The 19013-nt window shown below is 40.5% G+C and overlaps 4 protein-coding genes and 1 pseudogene across 8 annotated transcripts; 2 read left to right on the forward strand and 3 right to left on the reverse strand.

The window, feature by feature from the left end:
- Positions 1-1372: 1372 nt before the first annotated feature.
- On the forward strand, positions 1373-9413 carry LOC139768774 ((E3-independent) E2 ubiquitin-conjugating enzyme UBE2O). Of its 2 annotated transcripts, XM_071699305.1 has the most exons (9): positions 1373-1868; positions 2092-2265; positions 2337-2495; positions 2591-3241; positions 3317-3527; positions 3783-3966; positions 4246-6245; positions 6327-6728; positions 7328-9413. In XM_071699305.1, the coding sequence occupies exons 1-8, from the start codon at positions 1638-1640 to the stop codon at positions 6719-6721; spliced, it is 4005 nt and encodes a 1334-aa protein (XP_071555406.1). In that variant the 5' UTR covers positions 1373-1637; the 3' UTR covers positions 6722-6728; positions 7328-9413. The 2 variants fall into 2 exon arrangements, with proteins under 2 accessions (XP_071555406.1, XP_071555405.1); XM_071699304.1 differs by having other exon boundaries at positions 6327-9413.
- A 65-nt stretch (positions 9414-9478) lies between these two features.
- Positions 9479-11316, forward strand: Hoka (hoka). Its single transcript, XM_071699308.1, has 3 exons — positions 9479-9974; positions 10333-10416; positions 10500-11316. The coding sequence occupies exons 1-3, from the start codon at positions 9932-9934 to the stop codon at positions 10658-10660; spliced, it is 288 nt and encodes a 95-aa protein (XP_071555409.1). The 5' UTR covers positions 9479-9931; the 3' UTR covers positions 10661-11316.
- U2af50 (U2 small nuclear riboprotein auxiliary factor 50) lies at positions 10881-16020 on the reverse strand. Of its 2 annotated transcripts, none has more exons than XM_071699307.1 (8): positions 15871-16020; positions 15194-15423; positions 14841-15101; positions 14536-14674; positions 14369-14424; positions 11593-11874; positions 11348-11512; positions 10881-11286 (listed from the first exon to the last, which is right to left on the reverse strand). In XM_071699307.1, the coding sequence occupies exons 1-8, from the start codon at positions 15890-15892 to the stop codon at positions 11155-11157; spliced, it is 1287 nt and encodes a 428-aa protein (XP_071555408.1). In that variant the 5' UTR covers positions 15893-16020; the 3' UTR covers positions 10881-11154. The 2 variants fall into 2 exon arrangements, with proteins under 2 accessions (XP_071555408.1, XP_071555407.1); XM_071699306.1 differs by having other exon boundaries at positions 14524-14674.
- On the reverse strand, positions 12158-14362 carry LOC139768777 (uncharacterized; annotated as a pseudogene).
- Positions 16021-17536: 1516 nt separating the features above from the next.
- Blos1 (biogenesis of lysosome-related organelles complex 1 subunit 1) lies at positions 17537-18930 on the reverse strand. 3 transcript variants are annotated; one of them, XM_071699319.1, is made up of 5 exons: positions 18774-18930; positions 18616-18694; positions 18318-18390; positions 17999-18216; positions 17537-17901 (listed from the first exon to the last, which is right to left on the reverse strand). In XM_071699319.1, the coding sequence occupies exons 2-5, from the start codon at positions 18674-18676 to the stop codon at positions 17867-17869; spliced, it is 387 nt and encodes a 128-aa protein (XP_071555420.1). In that variant the 5' UTR covers positions 18677-18694; positions 18774-18930; the 3' UTR covers positions 17537-17866. The 3 variants fall into 3 exon arrangements, with proteins under 3 accessions (XP_071555420.1, XP_071555421.1, XP_071555419.1); XM_071699320.1 differs by having other exon boundaries at positions 18845-18863; XM_071699318.1 differs by having other exon boundaries at positions 18616-18831.
- Positions 18931-19013: the final 83 nt, after the last annotated feature.

The following is a 19013-nucleotide window of genomic DNA, read 5'->3' on the forward strand; positions in this document are numbered from 1 at the left end:
ACGAGCGATCGAGTGTGCTGTGCGAATGAGTTGCTTGCCGTCCGAATCCGATTTTCGCGCTTTCTCCGCGTTGCGTTGCAATTTGCGAGCGAAGTATGCTGTGCGAATGAGTTGCCTTGCCGGCCGAATCCGAGTTTCGCGCTTTCCGCGTTGCGGTTGCGTTGCAATTTGCGAGCGAAGTATGCTGTGCGAATGAGTTGCTTGCCGTCCGAATCCGATTTTCGCGCTTTCCGCGTTGCGTTGCAATTTGCGAGCGAAGTATGTTGTGCGAATGAGTTGCTTGCCGGCCGAACACGAGTTTCGGGCTTAACGCGTTGCGTTGCGTTGCAATTTGCGAGCGAAGCATACAAAGTGAGTGAGTCGATCGCCGTCCGAATCTGAGCCTCGGGCTTTCCGCATTGCGTTTGCGTTGCGATTCACGAGCGATCGAGTGTGCTGAGTGAGTGAGTTGCTTGCCGGGCGAATCCGAGTTTCGCGATTTCCGCGTTGCGTTGCGTTGCAATTTGCGAGCGAAGCATACAAAGTGAGTGAGTCGATCGCCGTCCGAATCTGAGCCTCGGGCTTTCCGCATTGCGTTTGCGTTGCGATTCACGAGCGATCGAGTGTGCTGAGTGAGTGAGTTGCTTGCCGGCCGAATCCGAGTTTCGGGCTTATCGCGTTGCGTTGCGTTGCAATTTGCGAGCGAAGCATACAAAGTGAGTGAGTCGATCGCCGTCCGAATCTGAGCCTCGGGCTTTCCGCATTGCGTTTGCGTTGCGATTCACGAGCGATCGAGTGTGCAGTGTGAGTGAGTTACTTGCCGTCCGAATCCGATTTTCGCGCTTTTTGCGTTGCGTTGCGTTGCGTTGCAATTTGCGAGCGAAGTATGCTGTGCGAATGAGTTGCTTGCCGGCCGAATCCAAGTTTCGCGCTTTCCGCGTTGCGTTGCGTTGCAGTTTGCGAGCGAAGCATGCAAAGTGAGTGAGTTCGATCGCCGTCGAAGGGTCACGTGCGAAGCGGAAAGCATGATTGCGGTATCCTGGTTGCGACTTGCGAGAAGTTTGCCGGTGTGAGAATTGGACCGATCCCGTCGTCCAAGCATCGCGTGCGAAGCGAAAAATTGTTACCATAGGCTGTTATCATGGAAGCCGCGGCTGTTACCGATTCCAGTAGATAATGTACACGATTTTGTGGTTCTCTTCCGTGTTATGTTCACGATTTTTTGGTTTTTTTTAATGAAAAGAATTAAAAAAATTTTTTTGGACATTGCACAGAAGAGAACCACATAATCGTGCACATTACCTACAAGATTCGGTAACAGCCAAATCGTGTTCATGACCGCTCTCAGGTTTCTCTCTGCTATGTCTATATTGTCTATGGTTATAACGCGACGTATGTGATTGCGCGGCGCGTGTCCTGTCAACGTCGTCGTCGTCGTCGTCGCCGTCGCCGTCGCCGCCGTTGCCGTCATCGGCTCGGTTCGGCTTGGCTGCCGAGCCTCGGCAGCGTTCGGTAACGCTCGACCCTCTCGGATAACGGAACACGGAATAGCGCCGGTGAGCGCTGATGAGCACGGGGATCGGCCATCGACGGCTACCAAAACCAAACGCGAGAGCGAGTCTGGAGCAGGGCGATCATCACCATACAGGGGTGGGAAAATGGCTGCCGCGGCGAACGTTGCACCGGAGAATCAGTACTTCTACGAGGATGTTGTCTATCGCATGGACAAACGGGGTAATATCGTCTTCGGCATCGTCATGGAGAACGACGACTTGGACATGTCTGAGGAGAGCAGCGACAACGAGGAGAACCTGCCGAAGCGCAAGAAGGGCGAGATTCGTATGATCTGGCATCCGTCCGGTGTCGAGGAGTTGGTCAACTGCAAAAAGGTATCTATGGCATGGTTTTTTGGCAATGTGGATCAATCTCACCGCGATTCAGCAATCCAATGCATCACGATGTTACACATCGTTTTTTTGTACGATTTTTTGACTTATGAGTGTACACCTTTTTTGCACCTGTTATTTTCAACCCTGGGTTACATCAGTATTTCAAATTAACGACGTTTAAGCAGTGCCGTGCATGGAGATTTTTATGACATCTTGCTTCCAGGTTCATTTGGCCGATAGAACACTCATGCCTGGAGATGTGGTGCGTAGAATGATCAAAGGAAAGGATACGCAAAGAGGCTACTGCAGGGATGTAGAACTGACAGCCTGTGTACAAGTCATTGGTACCAAACAGGTTCTTACAGATATCAAAAGCGAAGACCTGATTCCATTGCAGGTATATCAATATCTCTATGCTAGATAGTAATATGTTGTTTACATACTGAAACACGCAGCTGTTATTTGTAGGAATTTGCGACAGATATGGCGGTGTGCATGGACTCATGGGTTGGTGGCATTAGAATGACACATTTCAAATTATGGCTGGTAACGCCAGACGGATCTCACTGTGTCATAAACGAGATGGATTCCTGCGTGTTGGGACAATTGGAAGAGGCACGAGATAGCGTAAGATTCAACATTCATATAGAATCTATATATATATATTATATGTTTTTATGATTTATCACTCATATGGGATTAAACAATAAATATATGTTTAGGATAATGATTTTCCACATCCGACTGAATTCTATCCTGGTCAGAGTCTATGGGGACCGGTTCACTGCTTAGAGGAGGCGCAATGGATTCAGTGCACAAAGGAAATGAAAGCGAAGAGAAAATTAAAACCTCAAAAAATAACCAAAGTGATTGTGGAAAAGGTGGAGACCGATTGGATAGGAGTACATTGGCAGTGCCGAGCATATTCGAAGGACGGTGCCTGGTCCGATCAGGCTCAACCAAAGTTCGTGGTTGAAGGTGAAGATCTGAAAAAACTAAAACTGTTAAACGTATTCGAACCCTCGACGGTACAGGTTGGCAATCGTAACTTCTACATCATTAAGGGCAATGAGAACGTTATTACCCGTGAGCAGTGGCGAAAGCAGCAAAGGGATGTTTATCAAGTTCCTAAGCAAAGCCCAAAGAAGACGCGTCCGAATATCACAGTGACGAAGTTGATGGAAGATAAGAAGAAGGAGCAGAAAAAGGAAAAAACGTTTGGTCAACAATCGACGGAGGAAAACGGTCAAAGTAACGGCGTTCATTCTCAAGATACCATAAGCAACAATATTTTAATACCGCCGCCTCAACATGCTCAAAGCTCGGACGAGTGGGATACGGAAGATACGGGTTCGCAAAGTGACTCTGCTTCGGTAATTATTCGTCTTTCTTTTTCTCTGAATGAGAGAAGGAAATGAAAGATATAGAAATATGTGTGCGCTTTGTAGGTCTCTAGCTGTTGTTCCAGCATGTCATCAGTGGGAAAGAAAAAGAAGGGTCCTGCATTGATGACGAAAGTGCTGAAGAAAAAGAAATTGCGAAAGGCAAAAAAGAAAGTACCGCCTGTTCCGTTAATTCCCGGGACTAAGATAGTCGTAGAAACGTTGTCCACTAATACGAAAGCGAATGTGGTGTGGCAAGACGGCTCAGTAGAATTTGGTATTGATAATAACATAATTATATATGTGTAGACATTTGTTAGAGAAAAAGAAAAATAATTACACATCATAGGTGCATTTAAACGAAATATCTTTGTTTATTTTAAATATGGAAGAATGTATTGTTTAAATTATGTTTTAATATTTTCATTTATATTTATAATATCACATTCATTTCTACATTATTACAAGAAAAACAGTTTCAATTGTTGAAACAATTTCATAATGATGCTAAATATCAGTTATTCTGTTTTAGGCATACCATCGACACAATTGTATCCAATTCATCACCTGGATGATAAGGAATTTTTCCCAGGTGACTTTGTTGTAGATCAAAAGGAAGAATCTAGAATGTACGGCGTTGTACAAAGTGTTGATCATCAAGGCCGTACTGCCAAGATAAAATGGTTCCGTACATATACTTCTAGTCAAAACCCAGAGTAAGTATTACAATAAAAACACTTTCTTATCTTTTTTATCTTAATGTTACCTTGGAACTTTGCAATAGTTTTATTTATTCGGATTTTTGTATTAATACATGTAACATAAATATCAAGTGTGAGTTAATAGAAAAATGTACATAAATGGAAATATTGGACAAGAATTCTATCTTGTCTAAGTTTCTGGAACTTATAATTTAAACATAATATAAAATTATTAAAAATAAAATTTAAAAAAATAAAATATTTTTTCTAATTTGCTATTAATTATTTGCCCAGACCGATCTTTCTGGAGGAACGGGAAGTGAGCGTTTACGACTTGAAGGATCATCCAGACTTTCAATACAGGCCGGGAACCTTGGTGATTCGAATAGCGAATTTCGAGGGCGAGGACGCCGGATGTACTGCTGGTCAAGTATTGGACAATTACCCAGAAGGACGAGTGAAAGTATGGTGGATTGATGATCACATTAGCATGTGCTGGCCGCAGGATCTCTACAAGGTCGGCGAGTACGATAGCGACGAAGGAGAACTGTGGGATGATGTATCGTCTGACTCATCATGGGAAACGGAACTGGAAGATTGCTTCATCGCCGATAACGATGGTACCGAGCAGACGGAATTGGATAACATAAAACCGAAATTAGCCGCACACATTGAGAAAGCTAGAATCGCAATGTCAAGATTGGAAGAGATTTTTACGCAAAACCCATCCCTGCAAACAACAGAGGTGATGAGGAAACTACTCGAAGTCTACAAAGATTGCCGTTACATGGATAAACTGATGGGTACCACGTTCTTTCACGAATGCCACTTCCAAGGACTTCTCGAGCGAGTGAGAGAACGCGGCAGAGTAAACGTCGCGCAGCGCATGGCGGATCAAGTCACGAGACTCTTTACGCCTAAATCTGAATGTCCGGAAGAATTCATAGATAAAGATAATTTGAAACAATCGAACAATGGCGATGATTCAAACGTAACAGAGAAACAGTTTGCCACAATTATCAACGAATCGGAGAATGATAATACTCCAAGTATTGAAAGCAATGCCAAAAAACAGGACGGCGAGGAAAGTGTTAATCAATTATTTATATGTCCCAATCCCAATCCCGAGGATTCCGGATTATATTCAGCGGAAAACTCGAAGAAGGAGTCAGGCTCGAGCGAGTCCAGCGGAGAATTTCTCATAAGTGACGACGTTAATAATGCACCAGAGTGTTCGTCGACGATAAACGGTATGACTCCGCCCGAGAAGACGGAAGCAAACAAAGTGAAAAAAGTGCCGACGAGTCTGCCAACTTCTCAGAGCATCGGAACTTCACAAGTGTGCGTTAAACTGTGTAATTTGATAAAAGCGCAACTCGTTTTAGCGCATGCCGAGGTATCGAGGAGATTCGGTTTGGGAAAAATGTCGTTGTCGGACGCAGAGAAAACCTCGTCCCCACGGAAAAAGCAAAAGGGCGAAGAGGAAGAACGTCTGGAAACGATGACGGATCCGTCCTGTTCTGTCGAGATTCCACCGACGGTTTATACCGAAGGCGAGGGCTTCTCTATTGAAGAGTCCGCGCCCGACAGTCATAAGTTCAAGCTGACCATGTTCCAGCCCACCGATATGAGTAACTTCTTTCGTACGGTATCCAAAGAATTGAAACTGCTAAAGAGTTCGCTCCCGCCGGGTGTCTGGGTGAAGGGATTTGAGGACCGTATAGATTTGTATTCTGTCATGTTCCGTGGCCCCGAAAAGACGCCTTACGAAGGTGGCCTCTTCCTTTTTGATTTCCAATTGTCCGCCGACTATCCGGCCGCACCGCCTCTCTGTCATTATATCTCCTACTGCAGCGATCGGCTAAATCCCAATCTCTATGAAGACGGGAAGGTGTGCGTGAGTCTGCTGGGTACTTGGTCCGGTCGTGGCACAGAGGTGTGGACAAGCTCGTCAACTCTGTTACAAGTGATAGTTTCGATACAGGGTCTGATTCTCGTAAGTGAGCCGTACTTCAACGAAGCCGGATTCGAGAAACAGAAGGGCTCGCAGCAAGGACGCGAAAACTCGAGAATGTACAACGAGATGGTGGTGCTAAAGCTGGTACAGGCCCAGACTAAATTGTTGCTGTATCCACCGTCTGTATTCAAGGATATAATCATCGCGCACTTCAAAAAACATGCCGAGAAGTTGCTGCAGAGATTGGAGTTATGGATGGAGATATCTGAACAGCATAACAATCAGCATCCGCTGTCTCCAGTTACTCCCACCACGTTTAAAGAAATTGCAGATATTGGTATATAATATATTCTTTGGTATAGCATTTTATAGTACTTTAGATGTGGAATTAGATAATAACTTTTTATTTTATTTGTAGACGAAAGAGTATTACCCGAATTTCCGCTCATCCCGGCATCTCGAGGTTTCTGCATAACTCTCCGCAAGACTCTAGCGACGTTCAAAGCTGTGCTCATTAAAAAAAATATAATACAGAGGTCGGATGAATGGCAGGACAATGAGAACACCACAGAGTTAATGAACAATATTACAAATCAGTGCCAAGAAACGTCTGAATCTGTTGACAGTAAAACAGCAGAATGTAACGGGAGTAGTAGTAACAGCAATAGCAGCAGCAATACGCAAGAAAATAGCGAAAAGTCGACCTTAAATGGCAATCAATTCAAGGAAGCGATATTATCTTCCTCAACGAATAGTTTCGCCGCGGCGCCGAGCGAAACGAAAAAGAATACTTCGAGCCAAAACACCAGCTAGCCACAAGGTAAAAGTAAGCATAAGTCGAAATGCTTAGACCGTTTAAATTATATGGCTATTCGGTAATAAAAGAGATATAATTATATTTATTAGAATGTGCATACATATATATATATCTCATATAGGATATTTCTTAAAGAGTGCCCAATAATACTAAACAGTGCCATTCCTTATCAAAAATGAGTCGAGAAGTCACGAACTATTTGTTTCCATATAATGCTTAATAAAGCAGTAATTATTGAGTAAAGTCAACCCAATCAGCGCCGTTTTTTAGCTGGATGTCAGTGAGCTGCGTACCTGGTACCGTGCGCGTCATTGACGTACATTCAGCTAAAGAACGGCGCTGATTGGGTTGACTTTACTCAATAATTACTACTTTATTAAGTATTATATGGAAAAAAGTGGTTCAGGACTTCTCAATTTTTTATAAGGAATAGCGCTATGTAATTAGTGGACGCTCTTTAAGAAATACCTTGCATAATATATATATATATTATGCACATTCTTTAATAACTTATTGCATACGGAATTTTGAATCATACACACACATACACACTTGCGATATGTATCTGTTGATCGTATTTAATAACAATGCGATAATTCCAGACAAAAACTCCACGACAGTTGTTGCTCCACAGCTAGAGAAATGTTTTGAGAATAACCACGAGAGAATAACCATAGCGCGATTATAGTTATAAAAAAAATTGCAACATGCGCACACGCACACGTACACGCACATACACGATTTCGTATACTATCTAGACGAATTGTATAATTCACATTAATATCCGGCATCAACGTGAAAAGGGAAGAAAGAGAGACCTACGTAATACACTGTTCTCGCATTTAGTTCCGTACTTTTGAAGCGAAGGTATTATGTATTATCTGTGACAAATAAGAAGGTAAGTCGTCGGTAGCTCGTCTCAATCTAACAAACAATAAAGATATATATCTATGTAGTGCGGAAATATGAGCGAAATTTACATTTCTGTAAAAAAAAAAGGAGAAAAGTATGGAAGATAAAGAGCAGTAATATGCTGAGCTAATGAGAAAATGCAATAGGATTTTAAAGGGTTATAAATACGTTAATTCTGCGCAGCTCAATTTCACGACTGCACCGATGATTATTATCGAAATCATAAATGGGTCGGTTAATCCTGTCGAGGTATGTCTTGAAGTTATTATGCCACCCAAGTATTACGAATATTCTCAAGCGAAATTGTGAGGTGACTTTAATCGCAGGCGCGTAAGGCATAGCTTAGAAAAAAAAATTCATATCTAGATGAGATCTCCACGATGGCTATGTCCGGTATTATGAATTTTCTTAGCTTGTGAAGGATAGATATTTAGAAAGAAATTCATTATCTTTACCGTCAATCTTCCTTTACCAAGATTTTCCGGTCGTCGGAGATAGATTCTCCTTTCATTCCTATTTTATTTTTCGAGGTATATTTTCAAGGTATGGAAGGACTGATCTGAATGTTTTATTTGAGTACATTGTTCTAATAGTAATAATTACTTAATATGTTAATAGCTAAGGTGCACCGTAAACGGTATGTATGTATACAGTATTATTTATTTATTTTGTTTAGCCATTCGTGCGTAACGTATCCTGAGGATATGTTTGGAAATTATTTCTTGTAGAACTACGTTTGTTATGATGCACATATAAAAAAAAATAGTAAGATCAAAAGAATAGAAAAAAAGCTCCCAGATCGATTTTCAGTTTAGAGTCATAGTGCAAGACGCAGATGTGATATTCGAATATTCGTCAGAATTTTTTTTTCCTTTTTGTCTCTTGCTTTTCTTCTTTTATATAATCTTTCAGTCGCGGAAGAAGTGCGTATAAATTCTTACTGTCGCTCAATTGATTACCGAGCTTTCAAAACGTTGAATTTCCTACGCGTCCTCGCTTAGTGAAAGACGGCAAGGAATGTTCTTCGAGAAATTTACGGTGCTGACGAATAAAGTTATTAGAAAAGATACAGAGAGAAAGATGTCTTCGGTCCTTGTTATGATTGTAAATGGAGTATATGCTGATAGGGGCGGAAAAAGGCGCGTTGTGAAAGTCGCCGAAACGTGAAACGGAATTTGGAATGCCTTGTATATGTGCCAGTTATATTTATATTAATTACGGTAATTATATCCATGAGTTGCGTCCGAAGTTATATATTTCACGTCTCACTTCTTCGAAGGGAAAAAAGAAAGAGAAACTTGCAAGCGCGTTAGGGGCCGCATGAATGTGCTGAATTACTACAATCACATCGATGCTAACTTCCAAGCGTAAAACACGCGAAAAAGAATGTATTCTAGTCTAACGTGAAGTGTGTATGGCGGATTTAGCTTTTTATTTAATCTGCTTTTTTTTAATTTATTTATTTGAACTGGTGTTTTTCCCGCTCCTCCCCATCGCTTTTTTGTTCATTGCCATTCGTCATGAACTCCTGCATATATTAAATTGTAATTATTATTCGTGATTGTTTTCTTTAATGAAATTATTGTTTATTACGTGTTTCGGAAAATTCAGTTTGAAGGCACACATACATACACACATTCGTTAAGCTCAATTCGTTATTTCATCGACCTACCGCATTGGCATCGATCTAACAATAATTGCAATAATTCTGTAATAATTTGCTATAGATGTAATTCAGTTTCCTTAATTTGGATCAATAAAAGATCATAAAAAGGATGAACGGATTTTGGAGTGTCCTGTATCCTTCACCGGATGTAGACATTGTACAAATCCTTGATCCCGCTACCTCACTTTTATTTCGATATACAATAATTCGATAAGAACACACCTTAATCATATTTATTGTACGGTACAATACAAATTTAGAATCTTAAGCTATAATAGATCTATAATGGATCATTAGAAAATTTTCATTCTTTTATAAAAGTTATTAATTAACATAAAGATCGTTGAAGTTTGCTATAACAATCGATGCGTCAGTAAATGCAACGACAGATTGATAAACTGATTCCCAATGTTCTACATTTGCACGACGTCAAGTGTAGGAACGGGAATATCCGTAAATGAAAAAGTGTATCTCACTATCTTAAAACAGATAAGCTGTACACTCAGCTATCTCTTATCAAAGGTGTGATTCAGTACGCGTTGCGTAGACATTGTACTGTTAACTACGACAGCGATTCGATCCTGTTCTTTCGTTTTTCCATCTATCGACTTTTTTCTGGGAGAGAAAGATGTGTTCGAAAAAGTTTGTGTGCTATTTAACTATAGCTTTACGTAAGTAAAACATGATTTTAATTTTACACGGAAAGAAAAGTGTCGATACATTCATCTGCAGTCGACGATAGGCGTTCCACTTTTCATGTCATTGCACCATAGAAACCGTCGCTGATCGATTAGAAATAATTATTGAATTTTATCGGGATGATAATGTAATCGTCCGTAACATTATCTTAAACGAGAATTTAATCATTTTTCACCAAATATAATGCGTTAATATCACACAATCATTATTTTTATATTTTTGTCAATAAATTTTAACGTAACATTACACGCGACACAGCATGTAACAAAAAGTCAGATTCCATGAAAATGAATTAATCTTTCTTTCGCTTTTGAAAACAACACCGAACAGTTTTAATGGGCATATTCCTGGAGGAAGTCGAGGCAAGGCGCAAAATTTTGAGGGGCCGCAAAACGATAACCAGACGTTATTACAGTAAGTCTATGATAGTAACGAAAGTAGAATGTGCGGCACGTAATCAAGATCAAAAGCCTGAATGCTCGTTAAATCATTTTCAGGAGGTACAGCTATACCGGCCTGGGCCATAACACTTTTAACGGGTATCGGCATGCTATTGCTCGGCGGCGGACTTTACGCGTTACTACAGAAATTCGTGGTAGACGCCGCGGACACTGGGGAGCGTCGCTCTTATCAACCTGCGTTGCAGCTCGAAAGTTGAATTAGTTTCCCCACAGAATCCCCAATATGATCATTTATCACTGTATTGAATAATCGACATCATAAATTATATTGTTAATGCATGTAGAATTTTAGAAGAAAACTTTTTGCAGAAACACAGTGATGCTATGTTCTCGCTTTATTAATCTATGCAGGATCGTCTACTCATTTTCTTAATCTTCTAACAGGTAATATCAAATTATCGATTACCATCGTTCATCTTATATTAATGACCAATTGTATTTATTATTATTACATATGTTCATATCGTGTTTTTAAAGCGCGAAGAAAACGCGTTGCGGTCGTGTTACGATATACTTACAATTCTAATCGTTTGTTACTAAACGCGGCAATTTCTTATCAATCTTATCATTATCGTCGATTATTGGTAAATGTGTAATTCTCGTTTGCAGTACGTTTAGATTATTCAAATTCACATATACATTGCATTATATATATATATAATTAAATGGTACGAAAAGAGAAGTCTACAGCTTAGAATTCTCTACGGTGATACTTGTCGGGGTCGAAGTATGATGTAACTACAACACGATTATTAAACTTTCGGCCCGTGAGAGTCTGTTGCGCTTTTTGGCAATCGATCACGCTATTGAATTCTACGAACACCTGTAACGAAATAAAAAGTGGTAAATAATATGTAGGAGCTTTATATCGATATTAAGCGTACCTTGCCGCATCCAGGAACGTCAACACCTTCGATGGGTCTAGGAATCTCCACAGATCGCACCACACCGTATTTATTACACTCTTCTTTGATGTCCTCGAGGATATCCTCGTATTCTTCTTCCTCCATTAGTTCCTCGGGCGTGACCATATTGAGCAAACAAAGCACCTGAAAGGTATTGTACAATTGTAAGTTCGATCGCAAAATCATTATTTTCCGAGAACAATTTCGTTTGAGTTAGCTCTCACTTCAGTCGCAGGTCCGCTAGTGCCAACCATTGACAGACCAGGCACTTGAATTTGTACTGGAGCTTGTGCGCCTATCATAGGATTCTTAGCACCCACGCTAGCGCGTTGCACAATTAATTTCTTGTCCCCCAGCTGCATCCCGTTCAATCCGGCGATTGCCTGGTCGGTCATTGAGACGTCTACATATTCACAGAATGCATATCCCTTGGAGAGACCGGTTGCGGAATCCTTTACTAGATTGAACGCTCTCAGTTGTCCAAAGCTCATCAACAGCTCCTTCACCTGTATTATCGTGAAAAATGTTACTCCTTCATTCGCACAAAACACATTGTTTAAATCTATAAAATTATAGACTGTGCAACTCTGATATTAATCAATCGTTAAAATTTTACATCCTTTTGTCACATGTGATTAGGAATAATCACATTTTGCATTTATGAAATTAAGCAAGATTAATCGGTAAAGTTTTATTTTATCAAATCACATCGTCAAAATGAAATAAGGATTTTAAAAGAATATTTTTACAATAGCTTTTTAAAGAAAAAGAGAGAAGATATTACACCAATTAGTGACAAAATAGGCAATTTAATTGGATTTCCAAACAGTTCTCATACAGAAGAATTTTAGAAAGAAAGTTGCATCGTCCAGATATTGAGAAAAACGAAATATGAATGCATAGATATGCTTGCGTATCTTAATCACTCTTTCCTCGGTGGCAACTCCTTACACATCACCCTCACGTCCGACAGAACAATTTCCGCTTAATTGTGCTCCGGCGTCATTCCTTACATCGCTCGTTATTTCGAACGCCGATCTTCGTCTTTGATTTTAATTATAATATATATGTATTAAACTTACTTACATCTCCACGGGCTGGGAAACTGAAAACTCAAAACTTGAGATAACAGCATGTTGCTTTCGTTAAAGAATTTCTTTCAGTTCTGAATTTCTTTCGCATTCTACATCTGATAGTTACTAATTGCTCGGCACGATTTAGTTGATCAAGCAACATGCTTTTATTGATGTGAAACTATTGAATCAGAGAACGCACCATTGGCACAGGAGAACCGAGAACACATCGAGGAAGGGGGGCTACAAAATTGTCGCATAAACCCAATGTACGAAGGCAATGAGAATGGTATAAGTACTTGCCTCGAGGGACTGGGCTTAGCCTCTCTCCAGGCAGTGTGGTATTTTGTCATGTTCGGTAGTAGTAGTGGTAGAAGTAGTGGTAGAAGTAGTGGTAGTGGTAAGCGAATGCTTTTGATCGGCACGACCCTAAGCTAAGAAATGGGGAGAAAGGGTACTGGTATCAGTCCACAGTTTACTACATAATAACGAGACGTTCATATTCTTTTTCTTTTTTACTCTCTTACGAGTTTAAACATAGTCCATTTGTAAGAATACCGTTTTATATTTAACTTCCTAATATCCAATAAAATTGCCGTTTCTTTTTTTTTACTATTTTCCGTTTTTCTTTGCATTGTCATTATTTTTTTCAAGTTTTCAATGCATTGATATATTTGAAGATCATTCGTTCGCGGTAACCTGTAACGAGGTACAAGACGAGACGTGCAGTAAAGCCTGAAAAGCCTGTAAAAAGAACAGCTGCAAAAAGGAAAAGGTATTTCCTGAAAAGAATATATACCGGAGAACTTGGAGCTGTTACCAGATGCACATAAAATTATGTGTTGACCCTGTAATCCCAAAAAAAGAAAGAAAAAGAAAAAAAAACTTCTGCTACATGTAAAAACGTTGATCTTATGCTTTTCTTGCAGACCTAAAAAGAACCTAAAAAAGATCCTTCTTTGCAACACGTATCATTGCTGCACGAAAGTGGACGGCTCTGTAAAGGCATTTCAAATTGGAAATAGAAGTCATAAAACAGCTTTAAAGAGCTTTATTCAAAACGTCGCACGTATCTCTATTTCATTTATTTTTGCATTTCAGGCAGAATTGAAAACGCGAATGATCGTCTATTTCCTTTAATCGATTTATTTCAATAGTCGGAACAAACTCTTTTCCCCCCTCCCCCTTTCCTGTTGGCTTTCCTAAAAAAAAGACTGCCTAGATTTGAGAGACTCGTATCTCCTCGTGATGGACTGGGTCCGCGATGTGCCTAGAAAGGCTGTAAGAGAGAGAGAGAGAGAGAGAGAGAGAAAGAGAGAGAAAGGATAACGTTGATGCGACTGCATACCCCACCTAAATGCTGTAACGCCACTAATGTTCCCTAAACTAAATATGCCACATTGGAGAGACGACGAGATGCGAGTAATAAGGAAGTTCCACAGGAAAAACGAGAAGCGGATCTTCCGAAGATAAAACACAAAAACGAGAAGGGAGCCACAACGTCCGAGTAACGAATCTCTACCTAATGAGGAACCTAATCGACGCCGAAATCTTGATGGAAACGCATACATACCTCTGTTGAACTTAAGAGTTGGAGGTTCTCGGTCGTTTGTGTTTATGTGAGTGCACTCACTGCTAAATAGCTAAATACCTATATTATAATTTAGTCCTTTGAGGGTAACTTGTAACGCAACACAGGATTAGCATGCGTGTGCGTCCCCATGCTAATCCTGTGCCGTTGCGACATCGCGATGCAATTTTTCGTCGATCATTGAAGCCGATTCTCTCGATTGACAAAAGTTTGTGCCACTGTCATTAGTAATGCAATTCAGATTAATTGCGATTGATCAGAATGGGCGTCAATGGAGAAGAACTGCATCCAAAGGTGTGCAATAAATAAAATTATTTCACGAATTTGCCGGCATACCTGTTCCTCATTCAAATAATTTGGTAAACCACCAATGAAGATCTTGTGCGGCGAATCTAAAAGAGATATACGCAGAATTAAAATAAGTGCAAATTATCATCAAGCGGTCATGCAATATTATTAAAAGATAAGAAAAATGTATGTTTAAAACATACCAGGAACCGTACCTGGCACGTTCATGCTTGGATTATCGGTCATTCCCGGCATTGGCTGATAATCGTGCGGCCTTCTTATCTTCAGACTCTGCCCTTTGAAATTTATGCCATCGAACGCCATAGCCTGCGTGGTTTCGTCTATCGATCGGAACTACATTTCAAAAAGAGAAAGAAGGAATAAAAAGATGTTGCTGGTACTTAAATTACTGATCGGCATAACTAATAAAAATTTATAACATATGTGCACATCATATCTTTGAATGACGTGTAAAAAGTATACAGAGATATATCTGATATGTGCACGTGATAAGTTATACCTCCAAAAATGCGAAATTTTTGTCTAAATTAATTTGACACGCCAATACTGGATTTCCAGCAGCTTGCGCAAGTCCGGAAAGATGCATCTGTTGGTTAAAGAACTCCATCATTTCCTCCTCAGTGACGCCGAATGGAATGTTTCCTACGTAAAGTCTTCTTGCTTGACGAGTAATGGTGCTACCGACTACGGGTACAGCTGCCTGAGGTGTGTCTGCTACAATATTTGCAGGTATCTGACCAGCCGCTTGCATAGCCTTGTACTGTACAGACAAAACATATACATATACATATATGTAGATGCATAGTATTAAAAGTAATTTCGAGAGTGGATCCGATAGCAAAGTAATCTTGCCTGCAAAGGAGTAATATGTTCAAAACCGGGCGGCGGCACATCCCAATACAAAGACGGTTTTCTTCTCCTGGAGCTGCGATTCTTCTTCGGCGAATTACTCCTCTTTCTGTCTCTGCGATCTTTGGAGCGAGAACGGGAGCGCTTTCTGCGATCTCGACTGCGCGATCGGTGCCGCCTGTCGCGATCCCTATCTCGATCTCTGTCTTTGTCCCGATCCTGTCTATCACGCTCTAGATATAAAAGTAAAAAAGAATCGAAGCATAGCATCATCGTCCATGTTACATAACACTAAATACAGTTGATTAAATTCACTTGTAAATCAGTTACGTATGTATTACTAGGTTTTACATCAAATAAGGACAATGTTTAAATAATATACAATGAAATTAGTGGACAATATATTCTCAGCAAGTGCTGATATACTTGTCCAAATGCGGATACTTCAAGTCGTGCGAATTTGTTGTGACGCAAACGCGATAGAAGAATTTAAACAAATTTGACATTTAAATAACGAGGACCCTCCCCCATCTCGAGGATCAATCGTTGGAACTGTTTACTAGCTTGTATTCAGCCATTACGTATCGCAAACAGATCGGCTGGCGAGTTAATTACGCGGGAAGTTGCGTCGCGACGGCGGCGTCTGACAGCGGGACGCGCCAGCTCGTCAAATCGCTCACCTCCGTTAAAATCTTCGCCCATTCTTGACGTGCTACTTCGCCCGAGAGAACGCGCGACGCTGAAATGTAACAAAATCCAGGAACGTCAACTACTTCTAAACGAATCTCCTCTTCCAAAATGGCGTGCGGACTGCTAAGTGCGGAAGTGCGGAGTGCGGGGCGCATAGACCATAGACATAAGAATATATAGACGTAGCACAAGGTGCCATTTAGAGTGATTAGAGTCCTAAATAAGAGAACCGGTGGATCGCTTGCTGATTGGCTGACCGCGGCCACCAATCAAAACCGAGAGTGCATCGCTCTAATTTGCTAATCAATGACCGCGTTCAGGAAACACAACTGTTGAGTGAGCGCTCATTATGATTGGTTCTTACACTTAGGATCCGGAGACGAACCAAAGGTAAGAACCAATCATATTAAAGAATCACTGACCGCTCACTCAACAGTTGTGTTTCCTGAATGCGGCCAATATTATACTTATACTTATGGCTAGACGCAATTAATGTTTAATTTTTTAATTAAAAAATACATAAATAATCGTATTCTAATTTACATGGAGCTTATAGACTATACAATAAACAATACCTTCCGCATTATAACGCAAGAAAAAGAGAGAGAACATTACGTGGCTGTCCTCGTCCTACAGGGGTGCGTTCCGATTCCCCACCTGGGTGCTGAAAATCTATAGTGCACGTGACGTATATTATAGGATTTTTAGCACTCGGGTGGGAATCCGAACGCAGCCCAGTATGCATGCACAGTACATGAGCGGGACCAGACTCAATTGACCACGTTGTCAATTGATTTAAAATATAAATATCTGATTGGTTGGTTCAAGGGAAAACTCCAGGCATCGGGGGCTGTGAGTGGCTGTGGTCAATCGCTGCGGTCAAACGAGACGCTCCCTTCTGCTTACCAGCGCGAGTTCTGATTGGCTTCTGCTTTCCTGCTTTCTGCTATTCTGCCCAGGTGTAAATTTTTCCGAAGAGCGTGATTCTCGAACGCAGCCCTGCTGAACGCGTCCATTATTTCTTCTGCAGGTTCTGCCAGCCTCCAATCGCCACCTTTTACCCCCTCCTGGACTCGCACGAACCAGTACGAATACAAACTCACATGTGGGACACGGACACCTGCAGCGGGCAACCACCCTTTTAAATGCGTTGTCAACAATAAAGCAATACTCATACATCTTCTTTTCCTTCTTTTACAGGTTTAATTAAATTACTTCCCTACCGGTAGCTAGAATTCCTATAACAAAGGCCCTTGCACAATGCTAGGCAACAGGGAACAGGCTCCTTTTTCTTCTTCTTTTAACTCTTGTTAAAATATGGCCAGGGCAAACCATCAGTAGTCTTAATCCGTAAGTGGCGTTGATTACAATAGACTACTGGTGCTTTCCAATTATGTGATACTTCAACCCAAGAGATTCATTACAGGAAGGAAAAAGGGGAAATAAGTGGAAAAATATATATTTGACGTCAAGAAATGTCTTCAAGTAATTTTAATATCAATATAAATATAATCCTACATGAATGAATCTTTAAAATACCCAATATAAAAATTATTAGATAAACTATCTTCTGTTTCTAGTTTGCCATAAAATAAAGGGATCTTTTCTTATGGGTCTATCATATTAAACGAAAAATTATGAGAATTAACAAACATCTGATCTTATAAAAATAGTCATTTATTATATGGGATACACGAGTAATAAAATGAAAGGGATAAAGATGTATTTCGAACCAAACATGTGTGTATCTTTTACTAACAGTTCAATATTTCTTTTTAATTAAAACAAGTTGTTAAGTCATACATTTAACTCTATGAAAATTATGTACAAAAGCTGTTTTCCTTGAACTCAAATATTGCATTAACTCTATATTTTAACATCGACTCTTTCACGTCACGAAATCATTAGAAGAAATTTTCACGTTGCTCACGACGACGACCAGATTATGCTCACAAGATGAAACAACGTTCTACACCTCGATGGTCCTCAAACATTACCGACACTTTGATTCTCTTGCGTGGCTGAAAATAATACGCAGTATATTACACACATTTTGTTTACACAAAGATACAGTTATGCATGACATTATTAGATCTTATACTATGTACGAATATTTACCTTTGTACGAATATTCCAAAGCGGTCGCTATCGTTCTCATGTCTCCCTCTATGCTGCGCGCCCAATTTTCCGCGTCTCCGATCTCTTTTAAGGAGCTTGAGAAGGACTCCACCAAATTCAACCACAACTGCGTTTGCTTGGCAAAATTGGTCGCGCTGTGCTGCAGCTGCTTCGCTTCTGCGTCTAGTTTCTTCTGATTCAGGTACGCTTGAGCCACACTGTGACAATGATATTAACAATATCTTAGTCTGATTTTTACAGTGTATATATGCACATGCGTATGAATTATAATTAAATCACGGACACAAGTTTTACTTACCCAACATTCAAGTGATCAACGAGGGCCTGTGTCAAGTTGCTCGCAGCCTGAACGGCATCTTTCCGCTTTTGCTCTATTAAATCAGTTCACAGTTTCATTTTAAAGATCATTGTAACCATCTCATGTCCATTTCTACTAATGTAGATTAACTATATAATCTTGGTCTAACTCGCTTTTTATCTCTTTCTAATTCTAGAATTACAATAAGATAAAAAAATAAGTTAAACCGAGATTGAAGTTAATTTACATTAATAGAAATAGACATTGGGCATATGATTAGATAATTTACACGTCTCACCTTGCCTTTCTTTCCTCGCAGCTTGCTTGCTCTGGTGCTCCTTCACAATTGCGGATAACATTTCTGCTGTTGGCTAAAACTGTATCAAGTATCCCGTTGATTATTCTATGTGATTAGAAAAAGAGAAGAAGCAATCGCGCGAGGGAACCAAAACAAACCTCTCGCTACGCCTCTGTTCTCGCATATATACAGATCTGCGCAATTGAGAAAGATCGTAAACTGTAAACACCTCTTTAATGAGCTTTAAAACGCCAATAACGCCATGCGATCGACGTCCAATACAAGTCCAATACTCCAATGGACGATTCTCCAATCTCCTTTCTAGTTGCCCCCACGAGCGTTTCGTCACCAAGCGGCCCGTCCAATCCGATCGGTCGACCTGGGTCGACCTCGCGCGC

This window comes from Temnothorax nylanderi, unplaced genomic scaffold, assembly GCF_030848795.1.
Source record: "Temnothorax nylanderi isolate EJ_2023f unplaced genomic scaffold, tnyl_v1.0 TNYL_tig0018_pilon, whole genome shotgun sequence".
Taxonomy (NCBI): Eukaryota; Metazoa; Arthropoda; class Insecta; order Hymenoptera; family Formicidae; genus Temnothorax; species Temnothorax nylanderi.

Excerpts from the sequence above, each read along its gene's own strand:
- Blos1 (XM_071699319.1), bottom strand. The coding sequence starts at position 18,676 with ATGTTATCCGCAATTGTGAAGGAGCACCAGAGCAAGCAAGCTGCGAGG. Across the intron at positions 18,217-18,317 it reads GTTGATCACTTGAATGTTGG|TGTGGCTCAAGCGTACCTGA; the intron begins GTAAGTAAAACT and ends TCATTGTCACAG. Across the intron at positions 17,902-17,998 it reads TTTGGAATATTCGTACAAAG|CCACGCAAGAGAATCAAAGT; the intron begins GTAAATATTCGT and ends TATTATTTTCAG.
- U2af50 (XM_071699306.1), bottom strand. The coding sequence starts at position 15,892 with ATGGGCGAAGATTTTAACGGAG. Across the intron at positions 14,675-14,840 it reads AAAATTTCGCATTTTTGGAG|TTCCGATCGATAGACGAAAC; the intron begins GTATAACTTATC and ends TTTGAAATGTAG. Across the intron at positions 14,425-14,523 it reads CGTGCCAGGTACGGTTCCTG|ATTCGCCGCACAAGATCTTC; the intron begins GTATGTTTTAAA and ends TATCTCTTTTAG.
- LOC139768774 (XM_071699304.1), top strand. The coding sequence starts at position 1,638 with ATGGCTGCCGCGGCGAACGTTGCACCGGAGAATCAGTACTTCTACGAG. Across the intron at positions 3,242-3,316 it reads CGCAAAGTGACTCTGCTTCG|GTCTCTAGCTGTTGTTCCAG; the intron begins GTAATTATTCGT and ends TGCGCTTTGTAG. Across the intron at positions 3,967-4,245 it reads ACTTCTAGTCAAAACCCAGA|ACCGATCTTTCTGGAGGAAC; the intron begins GTAAGTATTACA and ends TTATTTGCCCAG.
- Hoka (XM_071699308.1), top strand. The coding sequence starts at position 9,932 with ATGTGTTCGAAAAAGTTTGTGTGCTATTTAACTATAGCTTTAC. Across the intron at positions 9,975-10,332 it reads CTATTTAACTATAGCTTTAC|TTTTAATGGGCATATTCCTG; the intron begins GTAAGTAAAACA and ends AACACCGAACAG. Across the intron at positions 10,417-10,499 it reads GATAACCAGACGTTATTACA|GAGGTACAGCTATACCGGCC; the intron begins GTAAGTCTATGA and ends AATCATTTTCAG.